At 46.4% G+C, this 22,212-nt stretch overlaps 1 protein-coding gene across 1 annotated transcript in view; it reads right to left on the bottom strand.

Moving 5' to 3' along the window:
- The window catches only part of LOC120945992 (vitellogenin-1-like), a 147,536-nt gene that overhangs the window by 84,563 nt on the left and 40,761 nt on the right, over nucleotides 1-22,212 (bottom strand). Inside the window, exons 10-13 of the mRNA XM_040360642.1 lie at nucleotides 21,589-21,713; nucleotides 21,369-21,476; nucleotides 7,246-7,365; nucleotides 3,369-3,552 (exon numbers count right to left, since the gene is read on the bottom strand). Of these exons, the coding sequence (XP_040216576.1) occupies nucleotides 3,369-3,552; nucleotides 7,246-7,365; nucleotides 21,369-21,476; nucleotides 21,589-21,713 (537 nt within the window). The remainder of the gene's footprint in view (nucleotides 1-3,368; nucleotides 3,553-7,245; nucleotides 7,366-21,368; nucleotides 21,477-21,588; nucleotides 21,714-22,212) is intronic.

The following is a 22,212-nucleotide window of genomic DNA, read 5'->3' as shown; positions in this document are numbered from 1 at the left end:
AATTGGATCCTATTGAAGAGTTAGACTGCGTACACACGATCGGTTAAACCTATGAGAATGGTCTGATGGATCGTTTTCATCGGTCCAAACCGATCGTGTGTGGGCGCCATCGGTTATTTATCCATCGGTTAAAAAAAAAGCCAACTTGTTTTAAATTAAACCGATGGATTCCTAACCGATAGAAAAAAAACGATCGTTAGTAGGCACAACCATCGGTTAAATATCAACGCATGCTCAGAATGAAGTCGACGCATGCTCAGAAGCATTGAACTTCATTTTTCTCAGCACGTCGTTGTGTTTTACGTTACCGCGTTCTGACACGATCGGTATTTTAACTGATGGTGTGTAGGCACGACTGATGAAAGTCAGCTTCATCGGATATCTGATGAAAAAATCCATCAGACCGTTTTAATCGGATGAACCGATCGTGTGTACAGGGCATTAAAGTGTTACTAATCCCAGGACTCTGCATTCACTATATCTGATCTCCCACAGTACACAGATCATGGAAATGTAATTATTTTGGTAAATATAAACTGCTAAATACCTTTTCTCATCAGCAGTATATAGCAGTCTTGTGACTTCTATCTGTGTCCAGCTGAGCACTGGTTACATAGCCGCCGACTGTATCACTCGGCCCGCCCCCCGGCGTGGCATCCGCTGTGATTGACAGCAGCGCCAGCCAATGGCTGAGAGAGTGGGTAACCGCTCAAAGAGAACCAGGTAATCTGATTCCTGTGGTCCGAGCCAAGGGTGCAGGCAGTGCAATCAAAATGCAGATTAGGATGAAGGAAAAAAGCTGGGACAGCCGCACTCCAAAAAAACTCCTCCTTTAATTAAAAATCACAAAATACATGCCACAGCAAAAGAAAAGCTGACGTTTCGCACTATGCCTTAGTGCTTCTTCATAGCCAGCCAATGGCTGCGCTGGTATCAATCTGTCCAGCCTAGCCAATCAACGGCCAGGCTGGAAACCGAAGAGGATCATGTGGACACACGCGGGACTTTCGAGGGGTCAGGTAAGTAAAACGGGGGTTCGGGGGGCGGTACCGTCGGATGTTTTTTCACCTTAATGCATAGGATCATAGGCGTGCGCAAGGGGTGTGCCAGGTGTGCCTGGGCACACCCTAATCCTGGTGTTGGCAACCTGTCAATGGTGGACAGGTGACGGATAAACCGTAATAAAAACTTGCCAATCCTCAGAACCCGGACAGGAGAGGTTGCGCGGGTGGAATATAGTGATACCGATCTGTCTTTACCTCCTGCAGCAGCTGAAAGTAGGCTTCTCCTCCTCTTCCTATTTTCAACATTCAGCTGCCACAGGAGGAAAATATAGGGGATCAGTACTAATATATGCCACCCCTCCTTTCCCTGTTCCTTCTGTTGCCGGGTCCCCCATGTGCTCCCTTGTTCCCCCTTTCTCCCATTGTTTCAGGATGGAGAGCGGGGAAGAGGCCTATATGTCAAGTGCATATATGTTAGAGCTTTGGGGTGCACACCCTAATGCAACAGGCTTAATGCATAGGATGCATTAAGGTGAAAAAACATTTTCCTTTACAACCCCTTTAATCTACCTGTGGATGGTGCCAAGTCAGCAGGTGGCCATACTGTCTGGATCAAAGTTGGTGATGGCCAACTCTGAATTCGGAACAGAAACACACACAGATCCATAGCTTAGCGTAAAACTGCCCATCACAGTCAATCTCCATTCTTCATTAAAAAAAGTAAAAAACATCAGCCGCAATCTAATTAGCTCTTCTTGGAGTGTTTTTAAAAATCAGTGAATTGACTGTATACAGTCTTGAAGCCAAAACCAACCTTTCATGACGCATTTTATCACTCCTGGTAGTTCCTATTCTTGTGAACAAGCCAGGAGTGGCCAAATGCATCAAGGAAGGTTGGTATATTGATCATTGATTCACTTCTGCAAGTCAGGGGCAGTGTCCAGCTCTGCAAGTCAGGGGCAGCGTCCGGCTCTGCAAGTCAGGGGCAGCGGCCAGCTCTGCAAGTCAGGGGCAGCGGCCAGCTCTGCAAGTCAGGGGCAGCGGCCAGCTCTGCAAGTCAGGGGCAGCGGCCAGCTCTGCAAGTCAGGGGCAGCGTCCAGCTCTGCAAGTCAAGGGCAGCGTCCAGCTCTGCAAGTCAGGGGCAGCGTCCAGCTCTGCAAGTCAGGGGCAGCGGCCAGCTCTGCAAGTCAGGGGCAGCGGCCAGCTCTGCAAGTCAGGGGCAGCGGCCAGCTCTGCAAGTCAGGGGCAGCGGCCAGCTCTGCAAGTCAGGGGCAGCGGCCAGCTCTGCAAGTCAGGGGCAGCGGCCAGCTCTGCAAGTCAGGGGCAGCATCCGGCTCTGCAAGTCAGGGGCAGCGTCCAGCTCTGCAAGGTTGGTATATTGATCATTGATTCAGCTCTGCAAGTCAGGGGCAGCGTCCAGCTCTGCAAGTCAGGGGCAGCGTCCAGCTCTGCAAGTCAGGGGCAGCGGCCAGCTCTGCAAGTCAGGGGCAGCGGTCCGGCTCTGCAAGTCAGGGGCAGCATCCGGCTCTGCAAGTCAGGGGCAGCGTCCGGCTCTGTAAGTCAGGGGAAGCGTCCGGCTCTGCAAGTCAGGGGCAGCATCCGGCTCTGCAAGTCAGGGGCAGCGGCCAGCTCTGCAAGTCAGGGGCAGCGTCCGGCTCTGCAAGTCAGGGGCAGCATCCGGCTCTGCAAGTCAGGGGCAGCGGCCAGCTCTGCAAGTCAGGGGCAGTGTCCGGCTCTGCAAGTCAGGGGCAGCGTCCGGCTCTGCAAGTCAGGGGCAGCGTCCAACTCTGCTGCCAGCAGCCTGTCAAGATCTACAACAGGCTAAAAAAGGCGAAGGCTGTTCCGAGCGCTACTCACGTTTAGGGCCATATGCATTTAGGGATGTTAGACCAGGGCCCAGAATTCAAAGCATATGTCCCCGAACATATATGATTCTGAGCACCAACACCAAAGTCCAACGTTCAGCTGCTGTGCATTCGGCTGTCATAGATTTTGACAGGTTGCTGGCAGCGGGACGCTGCACCTACGCCTTCTGGACACCCAAATACATGGGCATTTGATGCTGACAGGTCAAACCACCTGTGTGCATGAGGCTTTAGACTGCTGCTTCTCCTTCATTGTCCAATTACAGGTTTGAGGCATTGGAGATGACTTGGCTGTATTGCTTAACTGCAGCAGTGAAAAGTCAGGTCACCGACCTGGCTGTGTTGCGTAGGATGGCTGTGTGTGTCAGGATTAGATGGACGGGCTTTCCAATCAGGTTATATATCCCATATATGCCATCCGTGCATAAAGCTGTTTTCCCAGAGTTCAGATTTCTCTATCATTGCATCCCAGGGAGATGAGTATTGGCTCAGCACGTACCTTGTAATTGCACCCTTGTAACTGATGAATAGTACAGGTTGGTTTCCAGTGGCAGACCCACACACGTTGGGACGATACGACGATTTTCACTCGACAGTAAAGGCTTAGACCAGCGTATTTCCAGACCCGTCTGCAGAGCCTTTACAGCTGCTTGTAATAAAGCACACTTTCCACTAGAGAAAAACTAAACAAAAAAAACAAACACACACAAATTAAATTAAAGGCCAGCTTCGGTCAAAAAAAAAAAAGTTTTCGCATGAAGTGGGGCTGAGCCGGCATTGCTCGGGGCAACTGCTTGTTTTGTCCAGGGGTGAGGAAAAGCTGCATACTCACCCGATCCATAATTGAAGGGGTTGTAAAGTTATTTTTTTTAAATAACAAACATATTATACGTACCTCCACCGTGCAGCTCGTTTTGCACAGTGGCCCCGAACACGGGGCTAGATTCAGATAGGATACGCGGATCTAAAGATCCGCTAACCTATCTGATTTACGTTACGCCGCCGCAATTTTTTGAGGCAAGTGCTTTATTCAGAAAGCACTTGCCTCTAAAGTTGTGGCGGCGTATCGTAAATCCCCCGGCGGAATTCAAATTCCGTGGCTAGGGGGCGTGTACAATTTAAATCAGGCGCATCCCCGCGCCGATCGAACAGCGCATGCGCCGTCCACAAATTTTCCCAGCGCGCATTGCTCCAAATGACGTCGCAAGGAAGTCATTGGTTTCGACGTTAACGTAAGTTATGTCTGGCCGTATTCGCGAACGACTTACGCAAACAACGTAAAATATTCAAAACTCGGCGCAGGAACGACGGCCATACTTAACATAGGATACACCGCACTTACCCCTGCTATAGCAGGGGTAACTTTCCGCCGGATAAAGCCGAAACGCAAACGACGTAAAAAAAAAAGCGCTGGGCGGTCGTTCGTTTCTGAATCGGCGTAAATGCTCATTTGCATATTCAACGCGTAAAAGATACGGAAGCGCCAACTAGCGGCTGGCCTGGAATTGCAGCCTAAATCCGACAATGTAAGTCACTTACACCTGTCGGATCTTAGGCATATCTATGCGTAACCTGATTCTATGAATCAGGCGCATAGATACGACGGACGGACTCAGAAATACGACGGCTTATCAGGAGATACGCCGTCGTATCTTCTTTCTGAATCCGGCCCCTGGTCTTCTGGGGTCCATCGGCGGCTGTCTCAGCTCATCCCCGCGAGAACTCAACACCTTCATTGCCGCTGACTGTATCACTCGGCCCTATGGCTGCACTGCTTTTAATCCATCCAGTGTAGCCAATCAACGGCCAGGCTCCGAAACGAGGAGGATGATGGGGGGTAGTGCAGGACTTTGGAAGGGTCATGTATGTAAAACGGGGGCTCGGGGGGGGGGGGGGGGGCGTTATTGTCGGATGTTTTTTCACCTTAATGCATATGATGCATGAAGGTGAAAAACCATTTACCTTTACAACCCCTTTAAACAGCAGTCCCCCACGATCCAGTGGTGAACTGTTCCTGACATCCTCATGTCCATGGGCATGATGACGTCAGGAACAGTTTACCGCACAAGACTACAAGACCCGGGTGGGAATTGGGTATATATATATTTGTTCTTCCATTCCCTAGGCAAAAACAAGCAGTTACCCCTGTGCAGTGAATGGGAAAGCCTCTTTTTATCTGGAGTTGGGCTTTAAAGTGGTTGTGAACCTCAGAAATTAAATATGAACAAAGCATATGCTTCTGAAGTGTGTACTTGTCTCAATCCAGAGCACTAAGTGTCATTTCTGTCTGCTGGCCCTTCCTCTTCTATCAGCATGAATCACTTCAAACAAGTTTTCCTGACACAAACAGAAAAAAGGTGACATAGCACACAGCCTGTGATTTACATCCTCGGCTCTGTTCCTGTGTGCTGTGTGAAGTGGGGAGCATGTCTCTCCCTCCCGTGTCCCTCCCTCCCTCCCAATAAGTATTCAGGACTCTCCCCACTGAGCTCTGCACAGTGTAATTTCAGGTTTCTACCCAGTTTCCTGAAAGCTTAGGCAAGCTTTATAAATTCTGGACTTTGAAAGGATGTAGAGAAGAGAAGACTGCAGATAAACAGGTACAATTTATGAAGGAAGATCTGTGTGTATCACCTGAGGTCAGTCACTTCACTAGGTATATTTAAGGGTTTATAACCATTTTAAAGTTGATTTATGGTCAACTAAAAAAAAAAAAAGTAACTTCTGCCCTCCCATCCCCATTATAAACACTATGGCCCAGATTCTCAAAGGGCTTACGACGGCGCAACGCAATGTACGCCGTCGTAAGTCCTAATCTGGGCCGTCGTATCTATGCGTCTGATTCTTAGAATCAGTTACGCATAGATATCCATTAGATCCGACAGGCGTAAGGCTCTTACGCTGTCGGATCTTAAATGCATTTTTTTTTTCGCCGCTAGGTGTCGCCTCCGTCGTTTTCCCCCGTCGAGTATGCAAATTAGCAAAATACGCGAAATCCCGAACGTACGCGCGGTCGACGCAGTGAAGTTACAATGTTTACGTTAGATTTGCGACGCGTAAAGTTGCCCCTGCTATATGAGGGGCAACCAATGTTAAGTATGGGTGTCGTTCCCGCGTCGAAATTGAAAATATTTACGTCGTTTGCGTAAGTCGTCTGTGAATGGGGCTGGACGCCATTTACGTTCACGTCGAAACCAATGACGTCCTTGCGACGTCATTTGGAGCAATGCACCCTGGGATATTTTCAGGACGGCGCATGCGCAGTGCGTTTGGCGCGGGAACGTGCCTAATTTAAATGCTCCACGCCCCCTACCCGGCTCATTTGAATTAGGCGGGCTTGCGCCGGGTGATTTACGCTACGCCGCCGCAACTTTACAGGCAACTTCTTTGTGAATAAAGCACTTGCCTGTAAAACTTGCGGCGGCGTAACGTAAACCAGATACGTTACGCCCGCTCTCTTTTCTGTTTATTCTCTCGTTTTCTCTCTCTCTCTCGTTTTCTCTCTCTCTCTCGTTTTCTCTCTCTCTCTCGTTTTCTCTCTCTCTCTCGTTTTCTCTCTCTCTCGTTTTCTCTCTCTCTCGTTCTCTCTCTCTCTCTCTCGTTTTCTCTCTCACTCTCTCCCGTTTTCTCTCTCTCTCGTTTTCTCTCTCTCTCGTTCTCTCTCTCTCTCTCGTTTTCTCTCTCTCGTTTCTCTCTCTCTCTCTCGTTTCTCTCTCTCTCTCTCTCAATTTCTCTTTCTCTCTCTTGTTTTCTCTCTCCCTCTCGTGTTCTCTCTCTCGTGTTCTCTCTCTCGTGTTCTCTCTCTCGTGTTCTCTCTCTCGTGTCCTCTCTCTCGTCCTTACTCTCTCTCGTTCTCTCTCTCGTTTTCTCTCTCTCTCTTGTTCTCTCTCTCTCTCTCTCTCGTTTTTTCTCTCTCTCGTTTTTTTTAGGTAGGTTTATTTTTTATTTTTTTAAATAAAGCTTGATTTGTTGATATATCGCTACTGTTCTCTTTGCTGGAGGTTCTGACTTGAGAAAGCAAAGCCCTGCCTCAACCAAGATGGCTGCCACCACAAAGACACATTGCAGAAGAAGACGTGGTAAGTCAGTAATGGGGAACGATCATCTGTAGGTCCTTTGCCCTCTGTCCGCCTTACTTTGGGCACAGCTTCCACACTTCTGTTCCTCTTAATCCTTGGGCCTAAAAACCTGACTTGTATACCTTGCCTAACCTCTGCATTCAACAGAATTAAAAATGAAAATGTAAGTTTGCATTTCAAGGCTGAATTTTCAATGTTGGAGTGTACCTTTATTGTACCTTTATGTTAGATGTGTGTGATAAATTCTCTTTGAGGACAGAGGATCAGAAGGGACACTTCACAGCCTCCATTGCTCACCTTGAGGATGTTTTCTATTGAGTGTTTGTTAAATTCTTGATAGAAAAGTTCTTGTCCAAACATTTTAAAGTGCGCAAAAACCAGAGGTTCATCCCAAGGTAACGCTTTCCAGTCGTGTAGCTGTGCAGAAGAAGGAGAGCGGCGTGAATTGGAGTGTATTTCAGTTGTACACCAAGATTTGATCTGGTAACACAGGAGAAAGTACCGTGGACTGCAACTTCCAGCGACCAATCAGAGATAAGCTTTCTGTGAATGAGCCTAGCCAAGCTAATAACAGATTATATCTGATTGGCTGCTGAGGTTTATTAATCTCTGTACACTGTTCTTTGCCTGATGCTGATACAGTACATATACATCAGTCTCCCTTTACCTCTGCTGTACTAATCTAATATTACAATATTACATTTGAACATCATGGATATTGGGAAAAAAGTATTTTCAATGTTATCTTAGATATTTATTTGAATCAGATAAGTATATATATATACACACACATTGCAATATTGTAATATATATATATTCTGGCCCGGATTCAGATAGAATAGTCTAAGTTGTAGTGTCTGAGATACACTACGCCGCCGTAACTTAGGGCGCAAGTTCCATATTCAGAAAGAACTTGCGCCCTACGTTACGGCGGCGTAGTGTAAATGTTTCGGCGGAAGCCCGCCTAATTCAAATTTGGCTGGTAGTGGGCGTGTTGTATATTAATCTATCATGACCCCACGTAATTGACGCTCTTTACAAACGGCGCATGCGCCGCTCGTGGACGTATCCCAGTGCGCATGCTCCAAATCACGTCGCAAATAGGCAATGCTTTTGGCGTGAACGTAACTTACGCAAAGCCCTATTCGCGAACGTTTTACGCAAACGACGGAATATTTGACGCTGCCCCGACGTCCATACTTAACATTGGCTACGCCTCATAGAGCAGGGGTAACTTTACGCCGGTCCGACACCTTACGTAAACGATGCATATAGATATGCCGGGCGCAACTACATTCGTGAATCGTCGTATCTACCTAATTTGTATATTCTACGCGTAAATGTCCGGAAGCGCCACCTAGCGGCCAGCGTAAATATGCAACTAAGATACGATGGCGTAAGAGCCTTACGTCAGTCGTATCTTAGCCAAATTTCGGCGTATCTTGCTTTCTGAATACAGAAAGAAGATACGCCGGGCATGCTAGAATTTACGTGGCGCATCAATAGATACGCCGACGTAAATTGTTTCTGAATCCGGGCCACAGTATATATATATATATATATATATATATATATATATATATATATATACACATACATACAAACATACAATAAAACTGTGATTTGAGAGACAAGCAAAGTTCTTTAACCCCTTCAATACCGGGCTTTAAAACCCACCTCCATACCGGGCCTATTCTGGCACTTCTCTCCTACATGTACAAATCATCATTCTTTTGCTAGAAAATTACTCAGAACCCCCAAACATTATATATGTTTTTTTTAGCAGACACCCTAGGGAATAAAATGGCGGTTATTGTAACATTTTATATTGCACGGTATTTGCGCAATAATTTTTCAAACGCCTTTTTTTTGTAAAAAAAAAAAATGGTTTCATGTATTAAAAAACAACAAAACAGTAAAGTTAGTCCAATTTTTTTGTAAAATATGAAAGATGACGTTACGCAGAGTAAATAGATACCTAACATGTCATGCATTAAAATTGCGCACACTCATGGAATGGCGCCAAACTTTGTTACTTAAAAATCTCCATAGGCGACGCTTTAATTTTTTTACAGGTTACCAGTTTAGAGTTACAGAGGAGGTCTAGTGCTAGAATTGTTGCACACGCTCTAAGGCCCCGTACACACGACAGAGGAACTCGACGTGCTTGGCACGTCGAGTTCCTCGTCTCGTTTTGGGATGAAGCCGCCGAGGAGCTCGGCGGGCCGCCTTCTCCTATAGAACAACGCGGCCAACGAGAAAATAGAGAACATGTTCTCTATTTTCTCGTCGAGCTCCTCGGCGGCTCCATCGAGCCAAAACTGTACAGACGACAGAGATTCTCGGCAGAATCCGGGTTTTGACCGAGTTTCTCGGCGAATTCTGCCGAGAATCTCTGTCGTGTGTACGAGGCCTCACGCATGCGGCGACACCTCACATGTGTGGTTTGAACGACGTTTACATACGTGGGTGGGACTTACGTGTGCGTTTGCTTCTGACCGGGGACAGGGGTGTTTTAATTTTATTTATTTATTTATTTATTATTTTACTTATTTTTTTCACTTTTTTTTACATTTTTTTTCCCGAACGCTTTTATTCCTATTACAAGGAATGTAAACATCCCTTGTAATAGGAATGTGTGTGACAGGTCCTCTTTAAGGAGAGATGCGGGGTCAATAAGACCCCACATCTCTCCTCCAGGCATGAAATAATGAGATTGTGAAAAAAAAATCACAGATCTCATTCTTACTAGCCGCAATTGCGGTTTGTTTACCTACGGGTACCCGGGCGTGACGTCATCACATCACGCCTGGGCCTCCGACGGTCATAGAGTCAACAGTCATCTCTATGCTGCACATCCGGCGGACGGCGATCATATCTCCGGGCCCCCCGATGGGACGGGAGAGCCAGGAGAAGCACCGGATGGCCGCGGGAGGGCGATCAAGAGGATTGCCGCCGGAAGAAAATGATATCTGAATGATGCCTCTAGGTGCTGGCATCATTCAGATATGCCCGCACAAAGTACAGGACGTCATATGACGTCCACCCGGGATAACAGATCCCCTTTTTGGATGTCATATGACGGCATGCGGGTTTAAAGTGGTTAATACATTTTGACTTGATATACAAGCGATGTCTTGATATAAGAGTAGCATCATGTCACAACTGAGTATAAAAGAGAAGAGAGGAGCCTCTACGTGTAGCAATATGGTTATATTTAATGAAGGTACAACATTTAGAAACTCAAATGGTTGATGATTAAAAGAGGCACATCTAAGTATGCAGGCATCCGGGGTAAAGCTGTCCACATAGACCGTCCTCAGCACCGCCATTGATGCCGTCACTTTCATGAGCCTTAAGTCTCGTACACACGCTCGTTTTCTCGGCAAGAACCAGCAAGAAAAAGGTGGCCGAGTAAACCGAGCGTGTGTACGAGGCTTTGAGGTTTCTCGTCAAGAAAACTGCCCAGAACCTCGACAAGAAAAATGGAGAACCTGCTCTCTATTTTCTCGTCGTGATTTTCCTGCCGAGAAACCCGAGCGTGTGTATACTTACCTCTCAATGGAAACCCGCACATGCTAGAAATGACTTTGACACATGCGCGGTAGCTTCCAAGACATAGGTAGGGTGAAGCAAGATGGAGGCAACGGCATAGAATGTGAAGAGCGCATGCTCGTTGTAGTCAATGACGTCACTGCGTTCGTGCCATTCAAAAGACCGGCGGTTCTTTTGAATGGAGAGTCTGTACACTCGGCCGGCAAGAGATTCTTGCCAAGAATCTCATCAGGAAAAACGTTTTTTTCCCTGACGAGATTCTGGGCCGTGTGTACAGGGCTTTACTTTTGAGATCGCTCTACTGCAGGGTGGTCTTCCCGGTCACGATTGCAGACTGACAGCGGTGAGAGACGCTGGTAAGGAGGACGGTCTATGTGGATTGCTTTACCCCGGATGCCTGTATACTTAGATGGGCCGCTTTTAATCATCAACCATGTGAGTTACTATATGTTGTAGCTTCATTAAATGTAACCATATTGCTACACTTAGTGGCGCCTCTCTTTTCTTTTATACTCTATAGCTGCCATTGTTGGATGGACATTTTATGGTTACACAACTTATCACATTGCTATAATCTTTTTATATGGACTATAAACTGAAGGACCTATGAATAAATGGTTGTGGAACGAATCATTTAAGTTTCCTTTATTTCTTATGGGAAAATTTGCTTTGATATACAAGTGCTTTGGATTACAAGCATGTTTCCGGAACGAATTATGTTCGTAATCCAAGGTTTTACTATATATATATATATACTGTATATATGCACTATATCATACCAATGAGTCAGTCACCGTGCCCAGAAAAGTTTCTTGCTCAACAGTTACTTTTTACAAATTGGTATGATATAGCAGTGGCAGATCGGAGACTGTTCCCAGGACATGATACACAGGATGTCTAGTCCATCTTTTTGGACAGATACTGTATGTGTATATATATATATTCTGGGCCAGATTCAGGTAGGGAGCGCGTAACTCTGTGCGGGCGTAGCATATCCTATTTAAGCTACGCCTCCGCAACTTTGACAGGCAAGTGTATTATTCACGATTTTTACGAACGGCGCATGCGCCGTCCGTGAAAGTATCCCATTGCGCATGCTCCAAATTAACCCGCAAAAAGTCAATGCTTTCATCGTGAACGTAAATTACGCACAGCCCTATTCGCGAACGACTTACGCAAACAGCGTAATCGACGGAAAATTTGACGCTGGCCTGACGCCCATACTTAACATTGGCTGCACCTCATATAGCAGGGGTAACTTTACGCCGGAAAAAGCCTTACGTAAACGGCATATCTGTACTGCGACAGCCGGGCGTACGTTCGTGAATAGGCGTATCTAGCTGATTTACATATTCTAGGCGTAAATCAGCATACACTAGGGTGACCACATTTCCAAACTACCATTCAGGGACACCCCCCTTCCCAAAAATCAGCTTATGCTGTAACGAATCACAGCACAGTGATTGGACACAAGAGGCGGGATTTATGATTTCTCCAATCACAAGCTGGGGGCGGGGACTGTGCTCCTCCAGGCTATCCTGGCCAGGACAAATAAAGTCAGTGAGTAAATCGGTGATGTGGCGGCCTTTTTTGGGGGCATCAGATTGGCCCGGGGGGGGGGGGGGGGGGGGTGAGTGTGTCAGTTTCATTCCGGGACACTGTATTGTCCTGGAATGAAGGTGCCCGGGACAGACCTGCAAAATGCGGGACTGTCCCGGGCAATCCGGGACATGTGGTCACCCTAGCGTACACGCCCCTAGGGGCCAGCGTAAATATGCAGTTAAGATACGACGGCGTAGGAGCCTTACGCCGGTCGTATCTTAGCAACATTTAAGCGTATCTCAGTTTGAGCATACGCTTAAAGTTGCGACAACGCGGATTCGGACTAACGACGGCGTATCTAATGATACGCCCGTCGTAAGTCTTTGTGAATCCGGGCCTCTGTATATATGCCTATAAATTTATCAGCACAATACAGTATGTACTATATAAATATGTATATATGTAACCTTAGCAGCACGATACTATATATCGCTTATCTACGGTATCTATACAGTTACAGTCTAGTATAAACATATTTTTCTTATTCTGGCAGAGTCTGGCCACTGGGTGGCACTCTTGCATTGATATGTAACATTTTTAGGCTTAGGATATTGCCATCAGATGAGCAATAAGCAGCAAGGCAACAAAGTGCTAATATGCTAATAATAATAAATGCAAATATGATGAGTAATTAGAACTGCAATTTAAAAAAAATAAATAAAAAAATCATATAGAATTTTAGATTGTAAGCTTTCATGAGCAGGGCCCTCCAACCCTCTTGCTTTGAGCTATGTTGTACCTGTACTGTCTACTTATATTCTGTGCAGCGCTGTACAAAACTGTAGGCGCTATACACAGTGGCCCAGATTCACGTAGAACCGGGCAAATCTGCGGCGGCGTAACGTATGACATTTACGCAACGCCGCCGCAAGTTTTATGGGCAAGTGCTTGATTCACAAAGCACTTGCCTGTAAAGTTGCGGCGGCCTAGCGTAAATCCCCCGACGCAAGCCCGCCTAATTCAAATGATCCGGGTAGGGGGCGTGGATCATTTAAATTAGGCGCGTTCCCGCGCCGAACGTACTGCGCATGTGCCGTCCCTAAAATTTCCCAACATGCATTGCGTTAAATGACATCGCAAGGACGTCATTGGTTTCGACGTGAACGTAAATGGCATCCAGCGCCATTCACGGACGACTTACGCAAACGACGTAAAATTTTCAAATCGCGACGCGGGAACAACGTCCGTACTTAACATTGGCTGAGCCTCCTAATAGCAGGAGCAGCCTTACGCCGAAAAAGCCTTAACGCAAACGACGTAAAAAACGAACGCCGGGCGCACGTACGTTTGTGAATCGGCGTATCTAGGAAATTAGCATATTCTACGCCGACAACAACGGAAGCGCCCCTAGCGGCCAAAGTTATATTGCGCACAATTCTACGCCGCCGCAATCAAGTTACGTCGGTGGAGGAAGCCTATTTTTTCAGCGTAACTGCCTTTGTGAATCGGCGTAACGCTAGGCGGGCGCGGAATTCAAATTACGGCGGCGTATCTGGAGATACGGCGCCGCAAAAGGTACCTGAATCTACCCCATACTGTATATTATTAATGTCAATAGATACGCCGACGTAAATTGTTTCTGAATCCGGGCCACAGTATATATATATATATATATATATATATATATATATATATATATATACACATACATACAAACATACAATAAAACTGTGATTTGAGAGACAAGCAAAGTTCTTTAACCCCTTCAATACCGGGCTTTAAAACCCACCTCCATACCGGGCCTATTCTGGCACTTCTCTCCTACATGTACAAATCATCATTCTTTTGCTAGAAAATTACTCAGAACCCCCAAACATTATATATGTTTTTTTTAGCAGACACCCTAGGGAATAAAATGGCGGTTATTGTAACATTTTATATTGCACGGTATTTGCGCAATAATTTTTCAAACGCCTTTTTTTTGTAAAAAAAAAAAATGGTTTCATGTATTAAAAAACAACAAAACAGTAAAGTTAGTCCAATTTTTTTGTAAAATATGAAAGATGACGTTACGCAGAGTAAATAGATACCTAACATGTCATGCATTAAAATTGCGCACACTCATGGAATGGCGCCAAACTTTGTTACTTAAAAATCTCCATAGGCGACGCTTTAATTTTTTTACAGGTTACCAGTTTAGAGTTACAGAGGAGGTCTAGTGCTAGAATTGTTGCACACGCTCTAAGGCCCCGTACACACGACAGAGGAACTCGACGTGCTTGGCACGTCGAGTTCCTCGTCTCGTTTTGGGATGAAGCCGCCGAGGAGCTCGGCGGGCCGCCTTCTCCTATAGAACAACGCGGCCAACGAGAAAATAGAGAACATGTTCTCTATTTTCTCGTCGAGCTCCTCGGCGGCTCCATCGAGCCAAAACTGTACAGACGACAGAGATTCTCGGCAGAATCCGGGTTTTGACCGAGTTTCTCGGCGAATTCTGCCGAGAATCTCTGTCGTGTGTACGAGGCCTCACGCATGCGGCGACACCTCACATGTGTGGTTTGAACGACGTTTACATACGTGGGTGGGACTTACGTGTGCGTTTGCTTCTGACCGGGGACAGGGGTGTTTTAATTTTATTTATTTATTTATTTATTATTTTACTTATTTTTTTCACTTTTTTTTACATTTTTTTTCCCGAACGCTTTTATTCCTATTACAAGGAATGTAAACATCCCTTGTAATAGGAATGTGTGTGACAGGTCCTCTTTAAGGAGAGATGCGGGGTCAATAAGACCCCACATCTCTCCTCCAGGCATGAAATAATGAGATTGTGAAAAAAAAATCACAGATCTCATTCTTACTAGCCGCAATTGCGGTTTGTTTACCTACGGGTACCCGGGCGTGACGTCATCACATCACGCCTGGGCCTCCGACGGTCATAGAGTCAACAGTCATCTCTATGCTGCACATCCGGCGGACGGCGATCATATCTCCGGGCCCCCCGATGGGACGGGAGAGCCAGGAGAAGCACCGGATGGCCGCGGGAGGGCGATCAAGAGGATTGCCGCCGGAAGAAAATGATATCTGAATGATGCCTCTAGGTGCTGGCATCATTCAGATATGCCCGCACAAAGTACAGGACGTCATATGACGTCCACCCGGGATAACAGATCCCCTTTTTGGATGTCATATGACGGCATGCGGGTTTAAAGTGGTTAATACATTTTGACTTGATATACAAGCGATGTCTTGATATAAGAGTAGCATCATGTCACAACTGAGTATAAAAGAGAAGAGAGGAGCCTCTACGTGTAGCAATATGGTTATATTTAATGAAGGTACAACATTTAGAAACTCAAATGGTTGATGATTAAAAGAGGCACATCTAAGTATGCAGGCATCCGGGGTAAAGCTGTCCACATAGACCGTCCTCAGCACCGCCATTGATGCCGTCACTTTCATGAGCCTTAAGTCTCGTACACACGCTCGTTTTCTCGGCAAGAACCAGCAAGAAAAAGGTGGCCGAGTAAACCGAGCGTGTGTACGAGGCTTTGAGGTTTCTCGTCAAGAAAACTGCCCAGAACCTCGACAAGAAAAATGGAGAACCTGCTCTCTATTTTCTCGTCGTGATTTTCCTGCCGAGAAACCCGAGCGTGTGTATACTTACCTCTCAATGGAAACCCGCACATGCTAGAAATGACTTTGACACATGCGCGGTAGCTTCCAAGACATAGGTAGGGTGAAGCAAGATGGAGGCAACGGCATAGAATGTGAAGAGCGCATGCTCGTTGTAGTCAATGACGTCACTGCGTTCGTGCCATTCAAAAGACCGGCGGTTCTTTTGAATGGAGAGTCTGTACACTCGGCCGGCAAGAGATTCTTGCCAAGAATCTCATCAGGAAAAACGTTTTTTCCCTGACGAGATTCTGGGCCGTGTGTACAGGGCTTTACTTTTGAGATCGCTCTACTGCAGGGTGGTCTTCCCGGTCACGATTGCAGACTGACAGCGGTGAGAGACGCTGGTAAGGAGGACGGTCTATGTGGATTGCTTTACCCCGGATGCCTGTATACTTAGATGGGCCGCTTTTAATCATCAACCATGTGAGTTACTATATGTTGTAGCTTCATTAAATGTAACCATATTGCTACACTTAGTGGCGCCTCTCTTTTCTTTTATACTCTATAGCTGCCATTGTTGGATGGACATTTTATGGTTACACAACTTATCACATTGCTATAATCTTTTTATATGGACTATAAACTGAAGGACCTATGAATAAATGGTTGTGGAACGAATCATTTAAGTTTCCTTTATTTCTTATGGGAAAATTTGCTTTGATATACAAGTGCTTTGGATTACAAGCATGTTTCCGGAACGAATTATGTTCGTAATCCAAGGTTTTACTATATATATATATATACTGTATATATGCACTATATCATACCAATGAGTCAGTCACCGTGCCCAGAAAAGTTTCTTGCTCAACAGTTACTTTTTACAAATTGGTATGATATAGCAGTGGCAGATCGGAGACTGTTCCCAGGACATGATACACAGGATGTCTAGTCCATCTTTTTGGACAGATACTGTATGTGTATATATATATATTCTGGGCCAGATTCAGGTAGGGAGCGCGTAACTCTGTGCGGGCGTAGCATATCCTATTTAAGCTACGCCTCCGCAACTTTGACAGGCAAGTGTATTATTCACGATTTTTACGAACGGCGCATGCGCCGTCCGTGAAAGTATCCCATTGCGCATGCTCCAAATTAACCCGCAAAAAGTCAATGCTTTCATCGTGAACGTAAATTACGCACAGCCCTATTCGCGAACGACTTACGCAAACAGCGTAATCGACGGAAAATTTGACGCTGGCCTGACGCCCATACTTAACATTGGCTGCACCTCATATAGCAGGGGTAACTTTACGCCGGAAAAAGCCTTACGTAAACGGCATATCTGTACTGCGACAGCCGGGCGTACGTTCGTGAATAGGCGTATCTAGCTGATTTACATATTCTAGGCGTAAATCAGCATACACTAGGGTGACCACATTTCCAAACTACCATTCAGGGACACCCCCCTTCCCAAAAATCAGCTTATGCTGTAACGAATCACAGCACAGTGATTGGACACAAGAGGCGGGATTTATGATTTCTCCAATCACAAGCTGGGGGCGGGGACTGTGCTCCTCCAGGCTATCCTGGCCAGGACAAATAAAGTCAGTGAGTAAATCGGTGATGTGGCGGCCTTTTTTGGGGGCATCAGATTGGCCCGGGGGGGGGGGGGGGGGGGGGTGAGTGTGTCAGTTTCATTCCGGGACACTGTATTGTCCTGGAATGAAGGTGCCCGGGACAGACCTGCAAAATGCGGGACTGTCCCGGGCAATCCGGGACATGTGGTCACCCTAGCGTACACGCCCCTAGGGGCCAGCGTAAATATGCAGTTAAGATACGACGGCGTAGGAGCCTTACGCCGGTCGTATCTTAGCAACATTTAAGCGTATCTCAGTTTGAGCATACGCTTAAAGTTGCGACAACGCGGATTCGGACTAACGACGGCGTATCTAATGATACGCCCGTCGTAAGTCTTTGTGAATCCGGGCCTCTGTATATATGCCTATAAATTTATCAGCACAATACAGTATGTACTATATAAATATGTATATATGTAACCTTAGCAGCACGATACTATATATCGCTTATCTACGGTATCTATACAGTTACAGTCTAGTATAAACATATTTTTCTTATTCTGGCAGAGTCTGGCCACTGGGTGGCACTCTTGCATTGATATGTAACATTTTTAGGCTTAGGATATTGCCATCAGATGAGCAATAAGCAGCAAGGCAACAAAGTGCTAATATGCTAATAATAATAAATGCAAATATGATGAGTAATTAGAACTGCAATTTAAAAAAAATAAATAAAAAAATCATATAGAATTTTAGATTGTAAGCTTTCATGAGCAGGGCCCTCCAACCCTCTTGCTTTGAGCTATGTTGTACCTGTACTGTCTACTTATATTCTGTGCAGCGCTGTACAAAACTGTAGGCGCTATACACAGTGGCCCAGATTCACGTAGAACCGGGCAAATCTGCGGCGGCGTAACGTATGACATTTACGCAACGCCGCCGCAAGTTTTATGGGCAAGTGCTTGATTCACAAAGCACTTGCCTGTAAAGTTGCGGCGGCCTAGCGTAAATCCCCCGACGCAAGCCCGCCTAATTCAAATGATCCGGGTAGGGGGCGTGGATCATTTAAATTAGGCGCGTTCCCGCGCCGAACGTACTGCGCATGTGCCGTCCCTAAAATTTCCCAACATGCATTGCGTTAAATGACATCGCAAGGACGTCATTGGTTTCGACGTGAACGTAAATGGCATCCAGCGCCATTCACGGACGACTTACGCAAACGACGTAAAATTTTCAAATCGCGACGCGGGAACAACGTCCGTACTTAACATTGGCTGAGCCTCCTAATAGCAGGAGCAGCCTTACGCCGAAAAAGCCTTAACGCAAACGACGTAAAAAACGAACGCCGGGCGCACGTACGTTTGTGAATCGGCGTATCTAGGAAATTAGCATATTCTACGCCGACAACAACGGAAGCGCCCCTAGCGGCCAAAGTTATATTGCGCACAATTCTACGCCGCCGCAATCAAGTTACGTCGGTGGAGGAAGCCTATTTTTTCAGCGTAACTGCCTTTGTGAATCGGCGTAACGCTAGGCGGGCGCGGAATTCAAATTACGGCGGCGTATCTGGAGATACGGCGCCGCAAAAGGTACCTGAATCTACCCCATACTGTATATTATTAATGTTATTGTGTTAGCCTACAACAATACAAGAAGGAACAGTGTCATTTTATTATGCTAGGACTTCAGTCTCTCAGCAACGAAACTCAAAGATATATAAAATGACAACATAGTATAAGAGTAGCAGGTAGGTGGGCATAGCAACCAATCAAATTCTGACTAACAGGATTTAAATGGAGGTAAATGGGTGTATAAATGGCAAGTAGAGTGTTAAATCAGTAATAAACTCTGCATTAAAGGAAACCTGGAAGCAATACCCAATCTGGGCAGTGAAAGTGAGGCCCCATACTCACGACCAAACATGTCTGCTGAAACTGGTCCGCGGACCAGTTTCAGCAGACATGTTTGGCCGTGTGTAGGCCCGAGCGGACCATTTTCGGGCGGATCGGACAGGTTTCCAGCGGACAACTGTTTCCTGGACTTGCTTTAAAACAGTCCGCTGGAAACCTGTCCGCCCGGACATGTACGGTCGTCTGTACAGACCTACCGTACATGTCCGGCCGCCCGCCATCCCTCGCATGCGTCGAATGACTTCGACGCATGCGTGGAAGCCTTTTAAAGGCAGGCCGCCCACGTCGCCGTGTCATTCTCGCAGCGACACCGCGTCATCGACGCGGCGACACCGCGGACACGCCCCGCGTATTGTTTACGCGCGGACCTCTGTTCGATGGTGTGTACGGCCATCGAACAGAAGTCCCCGGGCAGACATGTCCGATGAAAACGGTCCGAGGACCGGTTTCATCGGACATGCTTGATCGTGAGTACTCAGCCTGAGGCCCCGTACACACGACCGAACATGTCTGCTGAAACTGGTCCACGGACCAGTTTCAGCAGACATGTTCGGTCGTGTGTACAGCCGAGCGGACAGGATTCCAGCGTACATTTGCCCGCCAGACCGTTTTTCGAGCGGACAAATGTTTCTAAACTTGCTTAGAAACATGCCTGCTGGAATCCTGTCCGTCGGACATGTTCGGTCGTCTGTACAGACTTACCGTACATGTCCGAGCGGCCGCCATCCCTCACACTGAATTTGCATATTCGACGCGGAAGTCTTGGGAAGCGCCCCTAGCGGTCAGCGTAAATATTGCACCCTAAGATACGACGGCGTAGGAGACTTACGCCGCTCATATATAGGCAATATTGAGGCGTATCTGATTCTATGAATCAGACGCCGAGATGCGACGGCCCGCATTCAGAGTTACGGCGGTGTATCTGGAGATACGCCGACGTAACTCCTTTCTGAATCCGGGCCGATGATTTTAAATTATGTTTTTAAAAACGACCGTGTGTACGCGGCATGAGACTTTTTGAGACTTTTAGCCTCTAAACAAATATAACCCATATGGAGGGCCCTTGTAAGACCTAGGAGGTGCGGATTTTACACCCTTGAGTCAGGATTTGGGCACACGGTGAGGTTATGTTTAGTAATACTGAATAAGAAATAAACACACACATTGGGCAGGATTCAAGAAGCAATTGCACCTGTGTAACCATAGGTTACACAGCGCAATTGCTTACTTGCCCCGGCGTAACGAGTGCTCCTGATTCAGGAACCTCGTTACGCCGACTGCAGCCTAAGATCTGCGCGGCATAAGGCTCTTATGCCCGCATATCTTAGGCTGCATTCTTGCGGTGGACGCTAGGTGGCGTTCACATTGTGCTCAGTGTATAGTATGCAAATTGCATACTAACACCGATTCACAACGTTGCGCGAGCCCTGCGTACGCAATTTACGTTGTTTACGTACAGCGGTTTTCGCGCAAGGCTGCCCATGTTACGTATACCCGTCGTTCCCGCGTCGCGAAATTCGAATTTTACGTACTTTGCATAAGTGAATCGTGAATGGCGCTGGACGCCATTCACGTTCACTTTGAAGCAAATGACGTCCTTGCGACGTCATTTGCCGCAATGCACGTCGGGAAAGTTTCCAGACGGAGCATGCGCGCTACGATCGGCGCAGGAATGCGCCTAATTTAAATGATTCCCGCCCCCTACAGGATCATTTAAATTGTGTGCTCTAGCGCCGGGCATTTTGCCGGCGCGCCCACGCAATTCACGGAGCTTCTGCTCCGTGAATCAAGGGCAGCGGAGCAAATTTGCGGGGGCGCAGGGCAAAAACGTTGCCCTGCGCCTCCGTAAATAATGGGAATTCTACCTGAATCCGGCCCATTGTCATTAGTGTAACTGACCCTGCTACCTAGCGGCTTCCAAAGGAAAGCCAATTGTTTGTGAGGTCGGTACTTCCCAGAATGACCCACCAGGTCCACCTGACATGTGGGACCTATCCCTTTGTATTTCATGTGCACATCCCTGTAATTTAGCCGGCTTTCCCCTTTGTGTTAGATAAACTATGTATATTGCATTGCTTCCTGTTATTGTACAATTCCATGTGGGAGATTTTATATGATTTACATAATTTATATGTGCGGTGTGTTGTTGCACGCTGTGTATAAGTTAATGCTCAGGTTTCATTTCATGGCATTATCTCATTTTTTGAAAAGTTCCTACCTTCTTGAGCATATCCATAATTTTCTTTATATTGTTCAGCCCGCTTCCAGAGGAGAATAAGTGTCTGTTCATTAATAATTCCTGAAGGCCTTCAGCATGGTAGCCGATCTATATGTAACAATGAAATGCAAGCATTGAATAACAAAAACGATATCTTTATGCTTTGGTAGAAGGACAGAGACATTCTTTTTCATTTCTTTCTTTCTTTTTATTTTTTTACCTCAAGCAGTTCAGTGAAAACACCCATGAAGTGCATTTTGAGCCTACCAATAGCAGCGGCCGGGAAAACATCAGCAGCTTTGGGCAGGATGTTAAATATGCCTTGCAATCCTGACTTGAGTGAATCTATGAGAAATCAGAAAGGTTTTAGTCGTATTGGATATGCTACCTAGGATTCCAATATTGACCAAGCCACTTTGTGAATACACTACTTGCCTTGCAAACTTACGGCGGCGTAGTGTAAATGCCATACGCTACGCCGCCACAACTATGCGCCCGCCTACCTGAATCCACCTAATAGTGAATGTAATAGTACAGATCTAAGTAGGAACTGTGAGTGCCGGTTCACACATATTTAACCGTGCCATAAATGTGCAAGTGTGAATAGGGAAAGTCTCAATGGGCAGTTTTTTTGTAGCAGCCAGTCCAATTACATTACATTAAAACAGAACTCTAGCAAAAAATAAAAAGATATAATTAAGAGCCTATTAAAAGATAAAGGAACAGCACCAACCTTTGCTGTAATATTACATTCAGAGATTTTCCTGGCAATGTTATTTTTCTGCCACTAGAGGTCTTGAGTCTGCTGGCCAGCATCTTTCAAGCCACTTCCTCTGTGTCCAGT

The sequence above is a fragment of the Rana temporaria genome, chromosome 7 (assembly GCF_905171775.1).
Source record: "Rana temporaria chromosome 7, aRanTem1.1, whole genome shotgun sequence".
Classification (NCBI taxonomy): Eukaryota; Metazoa; Chordata; class Amphibia; order Anura; family Ranidae; genus Rana; species Rana temporaria.
The sequence above is the reverse complement of the archived record's forward strand: the minus strand, read 5'-3'. Positions and strand labels throughout refer to the sequence as shown.